The sequence below is a fragment of the Callorhinus ursinus genome, unplaced genomic scaffold (genome assembly GCF_003265705.2).
Source record: "Callorhinus ursinus isolate GAN/ISIS: 27379988/994484 unplaced genomic scaffold, GSC_fseal_2.0 scaffold29, whole genome shotgun sequence".
In the NCBI taxonomy this organism is placed as follows: Eukaryota; Metazoa; Chordata; class Mammalia; order Carnivora; family Otariidae; genus Callorhinus; species Callorhinus ursinus.
The window spans coordinates 1,025,989-1,039,903 of NW_027397091.1; the positions used below are offsets into that span (position 1 = coordinate 1,025,989).

A 13,915-nucleotide genomic window follows, 5' to 3' on the forward strand; every position below is an offset into this window, starting at 1 on the left:
TGGGCTTCCGCTGACTTCTCCTGCCATCTTGTCCACCAATGTCTTTTCCTCTCCTCGCCTTCACTTCTGTCCCTCTGCCGGAGGATCCACGCAGCCCCTGCAGGGCCCCCCCAGGTCGCGCCGTCCCTAGTTCCCCGTAGCCCTCTACCGAGCCAAGATCGCTTCCCCTCTGCGGATCGCGGACTGGCTGGGGCGGGTGAGGGAGGGGGGTCCGCGCCCCACCGTCTCCTCTGCGCCCCCGCCCCGCCCCTGGACACGGAGACAGACACTCGTGGGTGCATTTTTAAAGGTTTATTTTTCCAGGCTGCGGGGGGGAGGGGGGGAGGGGGGGAGGGGGGCGAGCGAGCGGCTCAGTAGACGCCGGACGGGGCGGGCTCCGCGGGCTCGGGCGCCCCCGCCAGCTGCACCAGCCGCAGCAGCAAGGCGCCGGTCGGCCCGTCCAACTGGGTCGCGTTGCTCCGGTCGCTGGCGCTGGCGCGGGCGCGGCGGTGGAAGCCGGAGCCCCCCCGGCACTCGGGCTCGGTCACGCAGCTCTCTGCGGGCGGAGGGGAGGGGGGGAGGGCACGGGGTGAGCGCGGCGCGGGTGGGACCCAGATCGGCCAGGCCTGCGGGGACCCCGGGGGCCGCCCCCGCCCGGCCCCCCGGCCCGGTCCCCGGCCCCCGGCTCACCCGGGCTGCAGCAGATGCCGGCGGCGGCGCAGCGGCCCCCGCTCCCGCACGGCTGGTGGCCGGACTGGCAGGGCGACGGCAGGTAGTTCTCCTCCTGGCAGCGCAGCGCCTCGGCGGTGCCCACGAAGCAGCCCAGCTCGTCGCCGCAGCAGATGCTGGGCCCGAAGCAGCGCCCTTTGCCCCCGGGGCCGCAGGGGAGACACTGGCGGGAGGGCGGGGGGTGAGCGCGGGCCGAGCGAGGCCGGGGGTCGCGGTCGCGGGAGGGGGCGCACGCCCATTAGAGTCCTCGGGTCTTCAGGTGACTGAGGACCGGCTCTCGGTGACAGCCCTCGGCACCCTCCCCCTTCGTTCGCTCCGCACCGGGCTGCGCCGAGGAGACCCTCCCTCTCAGCTCTGGGGCCATCAGAGGTGTGCGCGCCCCTCTCAGCCGCCCACCCTTCCCCTAAGGCAGACCTTCCTCCCCTGTCCCCAGGACTCAAACTTGATCTCTAGAACGCACGCCCCCGGCAGACAGGGCTCTGCCCCGCCCAGAACACTTCCAGGCCCCTCCTCCCGTTTCCTGGCCCGATTGGACAAGCTGGTGGGCCTCTGGGGGCCCGGACCTGGGCTCACCGTCCAGGCACTAACTGTGGGTGGCAGGAGCCTGAGCCCCAGGGAAGGGCACGGGGCACCTCGCTGACTCAGGTGTCGGAAGGTGCCAAACAGAGGGAAGGGTAGTCTGTGGGGGCTGCCCACAGACCCACTCAAGTTTGTTCAATAGCCGGGAATTGAGCCCCCTGCGGCCTGGGAGGGTTTGAGCATGGGGAAGGGAATTGACTGGACAAGCAGGCGGGAGAATTGGGCTAGGTTCCCAGCATAACTGCCTTGCAGGAGGTGGCACTCTCACTCGAAGGAGCTCAGAGCAATGGGCCGCTTCTGCGTGGGGCCCCGGGGAGCTGTGGCTAGGAGAGGGTGACGGCTGGATGGGGAAGGCCTCCCATGCTGGCTATGACACAGCCCGTTGCGGCTGTGAGACTCCGATGGGCACAGAGGAGACCCTGCTATCCAGTTCTCCCTGATCGGCCCCAAGCCCCATTACTGGAGAAACACGGGTTTCCCTGCATCCCTTGCCTGGATGGGGATAGTGTCCCGGCAGTCCTGCAGCCTGTCCTAGCCTGCCTGACAGCCTGTCCCCCGCCACCCCTGCCCAGCCTTGCCAAGCCTCCCTGCTGCTTCCCCTAAAGCCGGGCCTCTTCCACAACTTCCCTCCTTCCCGGCCCCGGCAGGGCAGCGCGGGCCCAGGGGCTCTGTCCCCTCCAGGCAGCCCCGAGTTGTGCCACGTTCATACCTGTCTCAGCTCCAGGTCAGACAAGTCCCTCTTGCCGCCCCGCGGGCAGTTCTGGAAGTAGCAGGCGGAGGTGAAGGCCAGCAGGCCCAGGAAGCAGGCAGGGAGCATGGTGTCCGGCATCCTGGTGCAGGTGGGCACAGTGTGTGGAGTGTGCTGGGCTGCCTTTGCAGGCTGCCTCTTTATGTCTGCAGGTGCTCCCCCGGAGACGACGTGGCCGCCACCCCCCCTCCCCAGTGACTCCCCAGGAGCCCACGACCGCCAGGCAGTGATTCAGGCATCTGGGGACGCACGTGGACCTGTCTGGGGGGGCGGCTAGGGAGGAGGGGTGCCGGCCTGCAGGCTGTTACTGGCAGCCGCGTGGCTGCCGTGTGACAGGAGCTGCTGCGACCGTGATTGTGGCTCTCTGGACCCGGGGAGAGGGATGGATGGGGGCGGGGGGTCTCACGGAGACCATCCCCAATCTTTCTGGCTGCCCAGAGGAGGCTGGGGGTCAGCGGGCCCGTCCCCAGACACAGCCCCCTGAGAAGGTGGGGAGGGGGGCCCGAGGGGCTGGTGTGCAGGGAGCAGGGTCGGCTCTGGCCCAGGATCGGTGAGACAGAGGACCGTCAGGTGTGCAGAACCCCATCAGGAGGGTTAGTCTCCTGGGGGGGACACTGCCACCCCCCACCCCACACACACCCAGAGCAGGGTTCAGACCCAGTAGGGTTCAAAGATGGGGGGAAAGCCACCTGCCCCAATCCCTACCCCAACAAGGACCCTAGTTTGTGGGGGCCGGGGCAGGTACCTTCTTGGGCCTAGGGTGGAAGTGGGGGCGAGGGAGCTTTGGTGTTGGGGGGCTGGAGGAGCCACAGCAAACGAGCCCAGCCTGAGAAAGCAGACTTTGGTTCACGACCCCAAGCCGGTGGGATGAAGGGACTAAAGCCTCCCTCTCCTGGGCCACCGCAGAGCCCCTCTGGTCCTTGGACCCAGGCCAGCCACCCTGCTCCTCTCAGGATCTGCTCAGCCCCCGGCTCTCCCAGCCCCAGGCTCTTCGCCTCCTCTCCAGGGTGCCCAAGAAAGCTCTGGGCTGCCTTCTCCCCACCAAGTGCTCTAAGGGGTTTGGCATCCCAGGGAGAGACCTCCCACAGTCCGGACCTGACGCCAGGCTCTTCAGGAACATCCCCTTATGGACTCTGAGGACACTGGAGCCCAGTGGCCTGTCAGTATCTAGCCTCTGTTGCTCAAAACTTCACCACTCGGGCAGGTTACTTGACCTCTTGGTGCCTCACCTTCTCCCAGTGTAGTGTCGGGAAGATACTAACTAGTACCCACCCCCTAGGGTCGTGAGGATTGAAATCATGTAATACATAAGAGCTTTAGGAAAGTTCCTCCACCACTGTAAAGCTAATTAATAACAGTACTGTATTGTTAATGCCATTATTCTGTTTTTTTTAAAGATTTTATTTATTGATTAGAGAGAGAGAGAGAGCACAAGAGGGGGGTGAGGGGCAGAGGAAGAAGCAGACTCCCCGCTGAGCAGGGAGCCCGACGCGGGGCTCCATCCCGGGACTCCAGGATCATGACCTGAGCCGAAGGCAGATGCTCAACCGACTGAGCCACCCAGGGGCCCTAATGCCATTATTCTTATTAAGAGCTGAAGAGAGGGTGCCTGGGTGGCTCAGTTGGTTAAGCGACTGCCTTCGGCTCAGGTCATGATCCTGGAGTCCCGGGATCGAGTCCCGCATCGGGCTCCCTGCTCGGCAGGGAGTCTGCTTCTCCCTCTGAACCTCCCCCCTCTCATGTGCTCTCTCTCTCTCATTCTCGCTCTCTCAAATAAATAAATAAAATCTTAAAAAAAAAAAAAAAGAGCTGAAGAGAGTCTTCCAGAGAGAATAGCATCCTGGGTTAACCCAGGAGGAACATTCTCATTCCATTCATGGGGCCTGGAGAGAAGCTGGGTCCAAATTGTTGCTCCCTTGTGATTCTTGGTTGTGGTGGAGGCCACAGGCCTAGTTTAGGCCAGCTGTGTGGCCTAACGCCCACCTTCTTGGAACATGCAGGGGCTAGAAAAAGTCTTATTACTGCGCTGTCATGTCAAATATATCACCTCACATGTCACATGGACCTTTTCAACACCCCACGTTCCTACACTTCCCTCTTTATTAATTAGTCCTACCTGGAAAATACATCTCAAATCTATCTGCTTCCTTTCGCTCCTGCTTTGAAATCTCAGAAAGTGTTGTTTCTTTGTCCTAGAAGCCCCCCTTACCCTCACCCCTCCGTAGGCTTCATTCACCTGGCTTCGGTGAATCGGTGTCCTCTCCTAAGAGGAGACCTCCCTGACTGCCCACCTGGCGCATCCCTCCCTCAGCCCCGCCTCCATTACTTTCTAACTTGAGTCAGTGTTGAAGGGTTAATAGCACCTACTACAACCTGCAGCTCATTTCCTTGTCTGTTTATCTTTTGTGCATGTGTATGGCTGTGTCCCTCCAGAGTGAGACCCCCAGGGCAGAAAGGACTTCATTTTTCTGTTCAGTGCCATAGTCTGGTACGGTGCTTGCCACACAGTGGGTTTTCAATAGGTTATGGAAAGGAGGTGGGGAGGGCGGGAAGCTCTGGGTACCAGCCTCAGCTTTCCCGGGGGTTACTCTGTGACCTTGGGCAAGCCACACCTGTTCCCAAAGTTACTCGCTTAATGTACTAACAACCTCACTTCCTGTCTCAATGAGGGTTTAAGGGAATCAGACCAAGGTGCTATAAAGGTTAAGAGTTTCTGAAATAGCTACAAAACAAAGAGTTGCAAGCCTCCAGGTTAAGCCTCAAATCTCAGAATACTCTTTATTTCCTGACTGTTACACCATCTTTTCTTTCTTTTTTTTTTAAATTTTATTTGACAGAGAGAGACAGTGAGAGAGGGAACACAAGCAGGGGGCGTGGGAGAGGGAGAAGCGGGCTCCCAAGGAGCAGGGAGCCCGATGTGGGGCTCGATCCCAGGACCCTGGGACCATGACCTGAGCCGAAGGCAGACGCCGAACGACTGAGCCACCCAGGCGCCTCTTGACCATCTCTTCTGAGAGCAGGTAACAGTTAACTGCCCCCGGGGGTCCATCCGTTCCTCTTTCTCGTTCTCCTTTTCTCAGGATCAATCCAGAGCCCGCACCACATGACAGGCACACAGCCTGTCGGAAGGGGGTTGACCTCACTTTCAAAGGGCCTCTGTGGCCACAGTTAAGTCCACCTTTCGCTCTCCTCACTGTGGTCCACCAGTGACACTTGAGGACCCTCGGCAGTGTAGACACACAAATGCTCTGTCTACTGTGAAGAGGTGAACTGCAGGGAGCAAAGTTGTAGGATCCCCCCAAACTGCTCACTGAATTGAATCAAAGAGGATCCACCGAGCAAGGATCACAAGCATGAGAAAATGCTGGGCTTTAGGCAGACAGGCCCCGAGCTGAGATGGGTCCACACCAGGAGCGAGAAACGGCAAACCTTGGCTTCCTCGTCTCACGTCTCTCGGGGGGAGCTCAAAGTGAAGGTTCATCGGATCTCGACAGGGGGTTACGTTAAGCTTCAAAGGATCAGAAATGAAAAGGCCTCATAACAGGTCTTACTTGCAAAAACAATCTAAATAAAAAGCAAAATAAACCGGGACACATAGTTTTGACCCTGTCTTCAGTGTTAAACACCTGTAAGCGGCAGGATGGGTGGAGTCGCCTCTGGGGACTCCCAGCTGTGGCTGGAACCCCGGGCGCCCTGGCCTGGTGTCCCTGCTGGGCTGGGCCCTGTGGCTGCCCCCTCCCCCGCGGCCCCCTGAGCCCGATCCCCCCCCACCCCCCGCCACGCAGCCCAGGGGAAGGGCCAGGCCTCCTGGGCGGCGGGAGCGGGCGCCCAGGCCCCAAGGAAAGACAGGAAGAGGCTGCGAGGGCCTCGGGGACCGGCGGCGCCGCCGGGAGCCGTGCCCTGACTGCGGAGAGCCGCATGAGCGCATGAGCGCAGCGCCCGCGTCACTCGCCGCCCCTGGGGGCCCGGCCCGTGCTCCCGCCCCGGAAAGGGGCGCACCCCAGCGCCTGGGCCCCCGTGGGAGAGCGGCGCCGGGAAGTCTTCTCGAATATTCCTTTGGAGCCTGTAGTTTGGGGACTGAAGGTCAAATGGGGAGTCCTGGGAAGAAGGCCGGGGAGGGCACACCTGGCTGGATAAGGTGTGAAGAGGCAGGATGTTTGTGTGTGTGTCTGCGTGTGTGTGTGTGTGTCTGTGTCTGTGTCTGTGTCTGTGTGTCTGTGTGTGTGTGTCTCTGTGTGTGTGTGTGTGTGTGTGACTGTGTGTGGGTGTCTCTGTGTGTGTGTGTGTGTGACTGTGTGTGGGTGTCTGTGTGTGTGTCTGTGTGTGTGTGTGTGTCTCTGTGTGTCTGTGTCTGTGTGTGTGTCTATGTATGTGTCTGTCTCTGTGTGTGTCCCTGTGTCTGTGTGTCTGTGTGTGTGCCTGTGTGTGTGTGTCTGTGTCAGTGTGTGTCTGTGTGTGTCTGTGTGTGTGTGTCTGTTTCTGTGTGTCTGTGTCTATGTGTGTGTGTGTCTGTGTGTCTATGTGTGTGTCGGGGGGCGGCAGTAAGGACACAGCCCAGGACACTAGGCCCCAGAGCATGTTGACCCACAGACGACAACGAAGACTCCGTAGCACTGAGCATGAGCCAGTGCTGGGCCAAACTTCACATGCATTTCCTTCTCGAATCTGCACAAAACCCTAAGAAGGAGAAAGTTTTTTTTTTTTTTTTAAGATTTTATGTATTTGAGAGAGAGAGAGAGAGAGCATACACAGGGGGAGGGGTGGGACAGAGAGGCAGAGGAAGAAGCAGGCTGCCCGAGGAGCAGGGAGCCTGATGCAGGGCTCCATCCCAGGACCCTGAGACCACAACCTGAGCCGAAGGCAGACGCTTAACGACTGAGCCACGCAGGTGCCCCAGGAGAAAGTATATTTTATTGACATTTGCAGACAGGAAACAGGGACAGAGAGGTTGAGACACTTGCCCAAGGAAGCACAGGTAAAGACCAGCAGAACTGGGCCCCGGGGTCTGTGTTCTTCAGCACTCCACTGCCTCATAACCAACGGGGACTAAACTCCCAGGATATTAATATTTACTAGGATTCAGAGCTGGAGGTTGGTAGTCTTGTGGCTGGCTCAGGGTTCAGGGGTGTCACCCGGGGTTTCCTTACTCCCTCTGGCACCCTCCACATGTCTGGGTATCTCTCCTCATGGCAAGGGGGCAGCCACAAAATGGTTCCCTCCTCTGAGCCTTTCCCTTCTGGGGGACGCTCACCTTCACCCAGGGGCCCACTCCCAAGCCCCTCCAGGCTGAGCAAGCACCTGGCTGTGTGTTAGGTCAGCCAAGGTTCACCCCAGGGCTGCGTGTTTCTGCAGGCCCCTCCTGAAATGGGGTCCTGTTAGTGAGGACCGGGAGGGAGTGGCTGCTGGCCCAGGCTGGGAAGATTTGTAGGATCCTCTCCATCACTTCAAGTGGAGGACCCTGTGGCACAGGGAAGCTCACTGTCTTCTTGTCTGGGGTCACACAGCGAGGCAGTAATAGAGCTACCGGCGGAGGAACCCTCAGCCCCCAATTCCTGCACCTCCTCAGGCTGCACCTGGTCTCAGCTCTGGCTGGATCGCCTGCAGAGCCCAGGCTCCCATCGTCAGCTGCCCAGACCGACCACGCCACTTCCCTTTGTGCTTAACTTCAGGGACCCTCCAGACCCTCCATGGCTCCCCACTGCCCACTGGATGATGCACAAGCACTTTAGCATCACCTTTGTCTGCCATGCCCTCAACCCCCAAGGTTATGTTTCTCCCAGCCAGGACTGCAGGGCCCCCTCTCTTGGTGCCTTTTATTCAAGTTTTCAAAGAATCAACCTCTTATTGAATCTCCAATTTGTTTCATTAATTTATGCTGTTATCTTCATTAATTTCATTTTATCTTGTCTTTGAGTTAATTCTGTACTTCTTTTCTGACTGCGTTTAGTGCTTGGCTCATAAATTTTCAATCTTTCTTTTTTTTAATTTTTAAAAGATATTTTATTTATTCAAGTAATCTCTACCCCCAGTGTGGGGCTCAAACTCACAATCCTGAGATCCCAAGGGTCACGTGCTTCACCAACCAAGCCAGCCAGGCACCCTTCTTCTTTTTATTTATTTATTTATTTATTTTAAAGATTTTTATTTATTCATTTGAGACACAGAGATAGAGAGAGAGCACGAGCAGGGGGAGAGGCAGAGGGAGAGGCAGAGGGAGAGGGAGAAGCAGGCTTCCCGCTGAGCAGGGAGCCCGATGCGGGGCTGGATCCCAGGACCCCTGGGATCATGACCTGAGCCAAAGGCAGACGCCTAACGACTGAGCCACCCAGGCGCCCCCGTTTGCCGATCTTAAGCGTCTGGTAATGTTACACGAATCCTTGAAAACTAATTGTATTATGCAAGAATCAAGTGGTCAAGATTGTGATTCCAGTGGTTCGTACCTTCTCTGCCTTCCCACACATGTGTGTGCTTAGCTACCCTCCCTAGGACAGGTCTGCTGACACCTCTCATTGCAGTCCTGCGTTATCCACCTCTCCTGCTTTGAGGGTATGCTGTTAGGCGCATACAAGTTTCTGACTGCTGTGTGCTCTTGATGGATTATTTCTGTTAACCTTAAATAAAATCTCTTGATCCTTATTAGTATTTTTGTTTTAAATTCTATTTGCCTGATATTACTGTGGCTACGTTCTCCTTCTTTTCCCTCATCTTTTCATGTCCCACCTCCGTGCTTTAGGAATGTCTGTTGAGGGCGCCTGGGTGGCTCAGTTGGTTAAGCGACTGCCTTCGGCTCAGGTCATGATCCCGGAGTCCCAGGATCGAGTCCCACATCGGGCTCCCTGCTCAGCAGGGGGGTCTGCTTCTCCCTCTGACCCTCTTCCCTCTCGTGCTCTCTATCTCTCTCTCTCAAATAAATAAATAAAATCTTTAAAAAAAATTCATAAAAAAAAAGGAATGTCTGTTGAAACAGTACATGGCAGGATTTGATTTTTTACTGAGTGTTTTTTCACAAGGCGGGCTTAATCTGTTGACTTTTGTGGTGATCGCTTGGGCTCATCTGTGCACATTTAGCTTCTGTTTTCTATTTATTATGACATCCGCTCACTTCTTTTCCCTTCTTTCTTGTCTTCTAATAGATTGGCTATCTTTTTTTTTTTTTAAGATCTTATGTTAAGCAATCTCTATACCCTGGGTGGCTCAGTTGTTTGGGCGTCTGACTCTTGTTTTCAGCTCAGGTTGTGATCTCAGGGTGTGGGATTGAGCCCTACATAAGGCTCCTGTTCAGCATGGAATTTGCTTCTCCCCCCCTCCCTCTGCCCCTCCCCCTGCTTGTGCTCTTGCTCTCTCAAATAAATAAATAAATCTTAAAAAAAAAATTCTCTACGTCCAACATGGGTGGGGGCTTGAACTCACAACCTCAAGATCAAGACCTGAGCCAAGATCAAGAGTTGGATGCTTAACTGACTGAGCCACCCAGGTGCCCCAGATCGGTTATCTTTAAATTTTCTTTCTATTCTTTTAGTAGCTTACCTAAACAATGTTTGAGGCTGCGCATCTCCCTCTCCTCCTCCGGAGCAAGATGAATTCCCTAGGATGTTTAACCAGGAATTCCTTCACTCTCATCCATTATATTGTTGCCAATATTTTAGTGTCACCTTGATTTTAAGACTCCTCATTACTCATTATTATTAAAAATGATATTGATGGGGCGCCTGGGTGGCTCAGTCGGTTAAGCGACTGCCTTCGGCTCAGGTCATGATCCTGGAGTCCCGGGATCGAGTCCCGCATCGGGCTCCCTGCTCGGCAGGGAGTCTGCTTCTCCCTCTGACCCTCTTCCCTCTTGTGCTCTCTATCTCTCATTCTCTCTCTCTCTCAAATAAATAAATAAAATCTTTAAAAAAATGATATTGATGGGAACTCCACTCACCATTCCTCTGACAACTAGAGATTCTCTACGCCCCCCACCCCCCAGTGGAGAGAAGCAAAAAACTGTTTTCCAGATCGAGAGCTGCCATAGGCAGCTGGGGGGTCTGTGCTGATTTACTCCCCTGGGAAGACTGTATTTGGAGCTGGTCTCCTGGAGATGTGTCCGGATCAAATTCAGAAAGATCCCCTCACTTTCCGAGACCTATCCATTTTCTTTTATTTTTTTTTAAGATTTTATTTATTTGACAGAGAGAGGCACAGCAAGAGAGGGAACACAAGCAGGGGGAGTGGGAGAGGGAGAAGCAGGCTTCCCGTGGAGCAGGGAGCCCGATGCCTCGACCCCAGGACCCTGGAATCATGACCTGAGCTGAAGGCAGACGCTTAACGACTGAGCCACCCAGGCGCCCCGAGACCTATCCATTTTCTGCACCAAACAGGGCACACGGAATAATGTAGAACTAGCTAACATTTACTGCATGCTGACAATGAGTTCTCGGCTCAGACACTATAAGCCATATGTCATGAGATGTGACATGACAACCGTCCCCATTTTGTTGGTGTGGAAACCGAGGCACCCAAGGGTTAAGCAAATGTCCTGAAATGCCACAGCAGGCAAGGAGTAGGAGCAGGACCCCAACCAGCACCGAGCTTCCAGAGCAGCCCCAAGAGGGCTCACCACCCCCCGGATTTCAAGGCTTTGAAGGGTTCGCCCAGCTTCCGATCTGCAGTGGAGCTTGGCAGCCAGGGCAGCTGGGGGGGAGCTGGCCTCTCCCTCAGCCTTGTTCTGTCCCACATCCTGAGGGACACGCACACAAGTGGGTGCTCCAGGCTGCAGGCTTGGGCTCTGTCTGTGTGCCTCGCCCTCGGCCTCCTCCTTCCACCATGCAGGCATGTGGGCACACTTCAGGGGGGGCCCACCTGGTCACAGACCCAGACAAGAGGACCCCTCCTGCCCTAGAAACGGTCATGGGAATATTAGGTAGACTGTTCCAGGCCACAGGCTGCAGGGTCCACATTTGAGGAGGGCATAGCCCCTGGTCTCACCCGGAGGAGGGTCAGAGTCGGGCCCCTAAGGCATGAGGCCAGGGCCCCTTAGGCATTACTGGTCCTTGAAGCCCTCAAAGCCTGAAATCCTGTGTCAGCAGACCAGAATCTTCCAGAAACCCGCTCTCAGGAGTCACAGGACTCCAAGGACTCAGCTGCTTCATCCCCACCTGCCATAAGACACGGGGGTCCAAACCACAATATGAATGTCAGTTTCACTATCTTCTGGCCCTTTCTGGACAATCCTACATGCCCCTCATGTTCTTGAGAGTCTGTTGCCAGCCCTCTACTCCTGGTTCTATGTTCTGTAACAAGCTTTGGAAAATTTGAGCAAAAGGAATTTACTGGAAGGCTATTAAGAGCTCATAATTTAGGGGCACCTGGGTGGCTCAGTCAGTTAAGCATCTGCCTTCGGCTCAGGTCATGATCCCAGGGTCCTGGGATCAAGCCACACGTCGGGCTCCCTGCTCGGCAGGGAGCCTGCTTCTCCCTCTCCTCCTCGCTCATGCTCTCTGTCACTATCTCTGTCTCTCTCAAATAAATAAATAAATAAAATCTTAAAAAAAAAAAAACCAATAGGGCGCCTGGGTGGCTCAGTTGGTTAAGTGACTGCCTTCGGCTCAGGTCATGATCCTGGAGTCCCGGGATCGAGTCCCGCATCGGGCTTCCTGCCCAGCAGGGAGTCTGCTTCTCCCTCTGACCCTCTTCCCTCTCGTGCTCTCTATCTCTCATTCTCTCTCTCAAATAAATAAATAAAATCTTTAAAAAAAAAAAAACCAATAAAGAGCTCCTAATTTAGGGGAAAGCTAGAGACCCAGGCTCAGAAACTGATATGGTCCTGGAGGACCATGAAACATAAAGCCGGGAATGTCTCCTGAAATGGATGCGTCGGATCCCCCAGCGGCAGCCCCTGCAATGGGGATTCTTGTACACATGATTTATGGGGCAGGGAGGGCCCTCGGGGGTGAGTGAAGCTGGACGGGGTAGGGGAAGAAGCCAGGCAAAGATGCGGTGTCAGCTGGATCTAGGCTCAGCCTGATCCCACAGGGAGCTCTGAGTGTGACACCAGAGTTGTCCTACCTTGAGGCAAGGGGGTTGATTTTTGTTATATATCTGGGTATTAGGTGTTGGTCAAGGAGGCTGGCGGGGAGGGGATCTCCCAGGCATTTTCTTGGTGCGGTGGCTCCCATTGGCTGAGGCCAAGTCTTCAGAGACAGGTCAGCTGCCGGCCATATTCACAGCATCTGGGGGCCGATCATCTGCAGGATGATCGCCTTCGGCTTTGTCCCTCTGCTCGGGTTCACATTCTAGGGAGGGGTGTCTATTTGGCATAGCTCGCCTCATATGCCCATCCCTTAGGCGTCTGAATAAAGCTCCCTCGGCCTGTATCCGATGGAGAAAGAAACCGAAGCTTGAAAGAAGACCAGGGTGAAAGGCCAACGGATGCTGTAGAGCAAATCCACCACCAAAAATCCACTGAGGTATTTTTCTGAAATCAGAACCGGAGTCCCATCTTTTCTGCCCCCACCACTACGCTCAGCACAACTGACCTCCTCCTCCTCCAGGTTGACGTGTATGCCGAGAATGCTTGATTCACGTGTTTCCCTGGCTCTCCACCCCTCTAGACAGTGTCCTTCTCTTCAGGGGGTCCCCGGACGCTGCGGTGGGTCTCGAGTAAATGCCGGAGTTAGTGGCCAGCCCAGGGAGTGTCACGTTCCTCTCTCTGCGCCGCCTGCCCACAGACGCGGGTCAGAACGTGAGGTGTTAGGAGAGGGACATCTTTAGGCCTTCCCCTCCCCCTCTGTGCTGAGGACGACTCTAGCTTTGCCTTCCTGGTTTCCCCCCAACACACACCCCCACCCCAGCTCTCCCCGTAGCAGCTGTCTAAGATCTTGTCATTGTTCCAGTTACTACCACTGTATACCAAACCTCTCCAAAAGGCAGTGACACAGAACCACCATGATCTTATGATCCTAGGTTCCGCAGGTCAGGAGTCCAAACAAGGCACAGCAAGTACAGCTCTTCTCTGCTCCACAGTGACCGGGGCCTCTGCTGGAAAGTGTGAACGGCTAGGGGCTGGAATCATCTGGAGACTTCTCCATTCACATGCCTCGGCACCTGGACGGGGATGACCCACAGGCTGGGCTCTCTGTGTGGCTTTTCACAGCTTGGTGGCCTCGGGATAGTTGGACTTCTTGAATGTTCCAGCTTCCAGAGTGCTTGAGGAGTGTTCTAGCAAACAAGGGCTTTAAGAGTGTCCCAGCAAATGAGGCAGAAGTGATGTGGCGTTTTATGACAGCCTCCGAAATCACATAGGGTCACTGCTGCTACACCCCATTGGTCAGAGCAGCCGCAAGCCCATCCAGAGTTAAGAGAAGGCAGACGCTTAACCATCTGAGCCACCCGGGCGCCCCGGCAACTGGTTATTTAAAAGAGTCACAGTTGGGGGTGCCTGGCTGGCTCTTTTGGAAAAGCATGCGACTCTTGATCTTGGAGTTGTGAGTTCAAGCCCCACGCTGGCGGTAGAGATCACTTAAACATAAATAAACTTTTAAAAAATAAAAAAAAATAAAATAGTCACAGTGGCATGAAGTCAGGAGGAAAGGACGAAGACTAAGGTTTGAGATCGATTTTTCCAAGGAGTCTGGGAAAGGGAGGTGATGGATCAGCATGCTGAGAAGGGGCGTGGGAGGGAGGTGAACGGGAGGTGGACGGAGGAAGAGGGATTTTAGGAGGTGTTGTTGAGTAACAGCCCTGTGTGAGATGGCATTTGGGTTGCTGAATCTGTTTCTTTTGCCCCAGACCGGCTGGCTCTGAGACTGAACTGCAGTGATCACTGCTTTGCAGACCAAGCTGGGCCAGATCTAGCCAGTCGCACCCAGCCTGCCCCCAGAAACTTTCAGGGTGGAGGCG

At 55.7% G+C, this 13,915-nt stretch overlaps 1 protein-coding gene across 1 annotated transcript; it reads right to left on the reverse strand.

Moving 5' to 3' along the window:
- Positions 1-276: 276 nt before the first annotated feature.
- Positions 277-2,159, reverse strand: AVP (arginine vasopressin). Its single transcript, XM_025876664.2, has 3 exons — positions 1,997-2,159; positions 670-871; positions 277-535 (listed from the first exon to the last, which is right to left on the reverse strand). The coding sequence occupies exons 1-3, from the start codon at positions 2,114-2,116 to the stop codon at positions 351-353; spliced, it is 507 nt and encodes a 168-aa protein (XP_025732449.1). The 5' UTR covers positions 2,117-2,159; the 3' UTR covers positions 277-350.
- Positions 2,160-13,915: the final 11,756 nt, after the last annotated feature.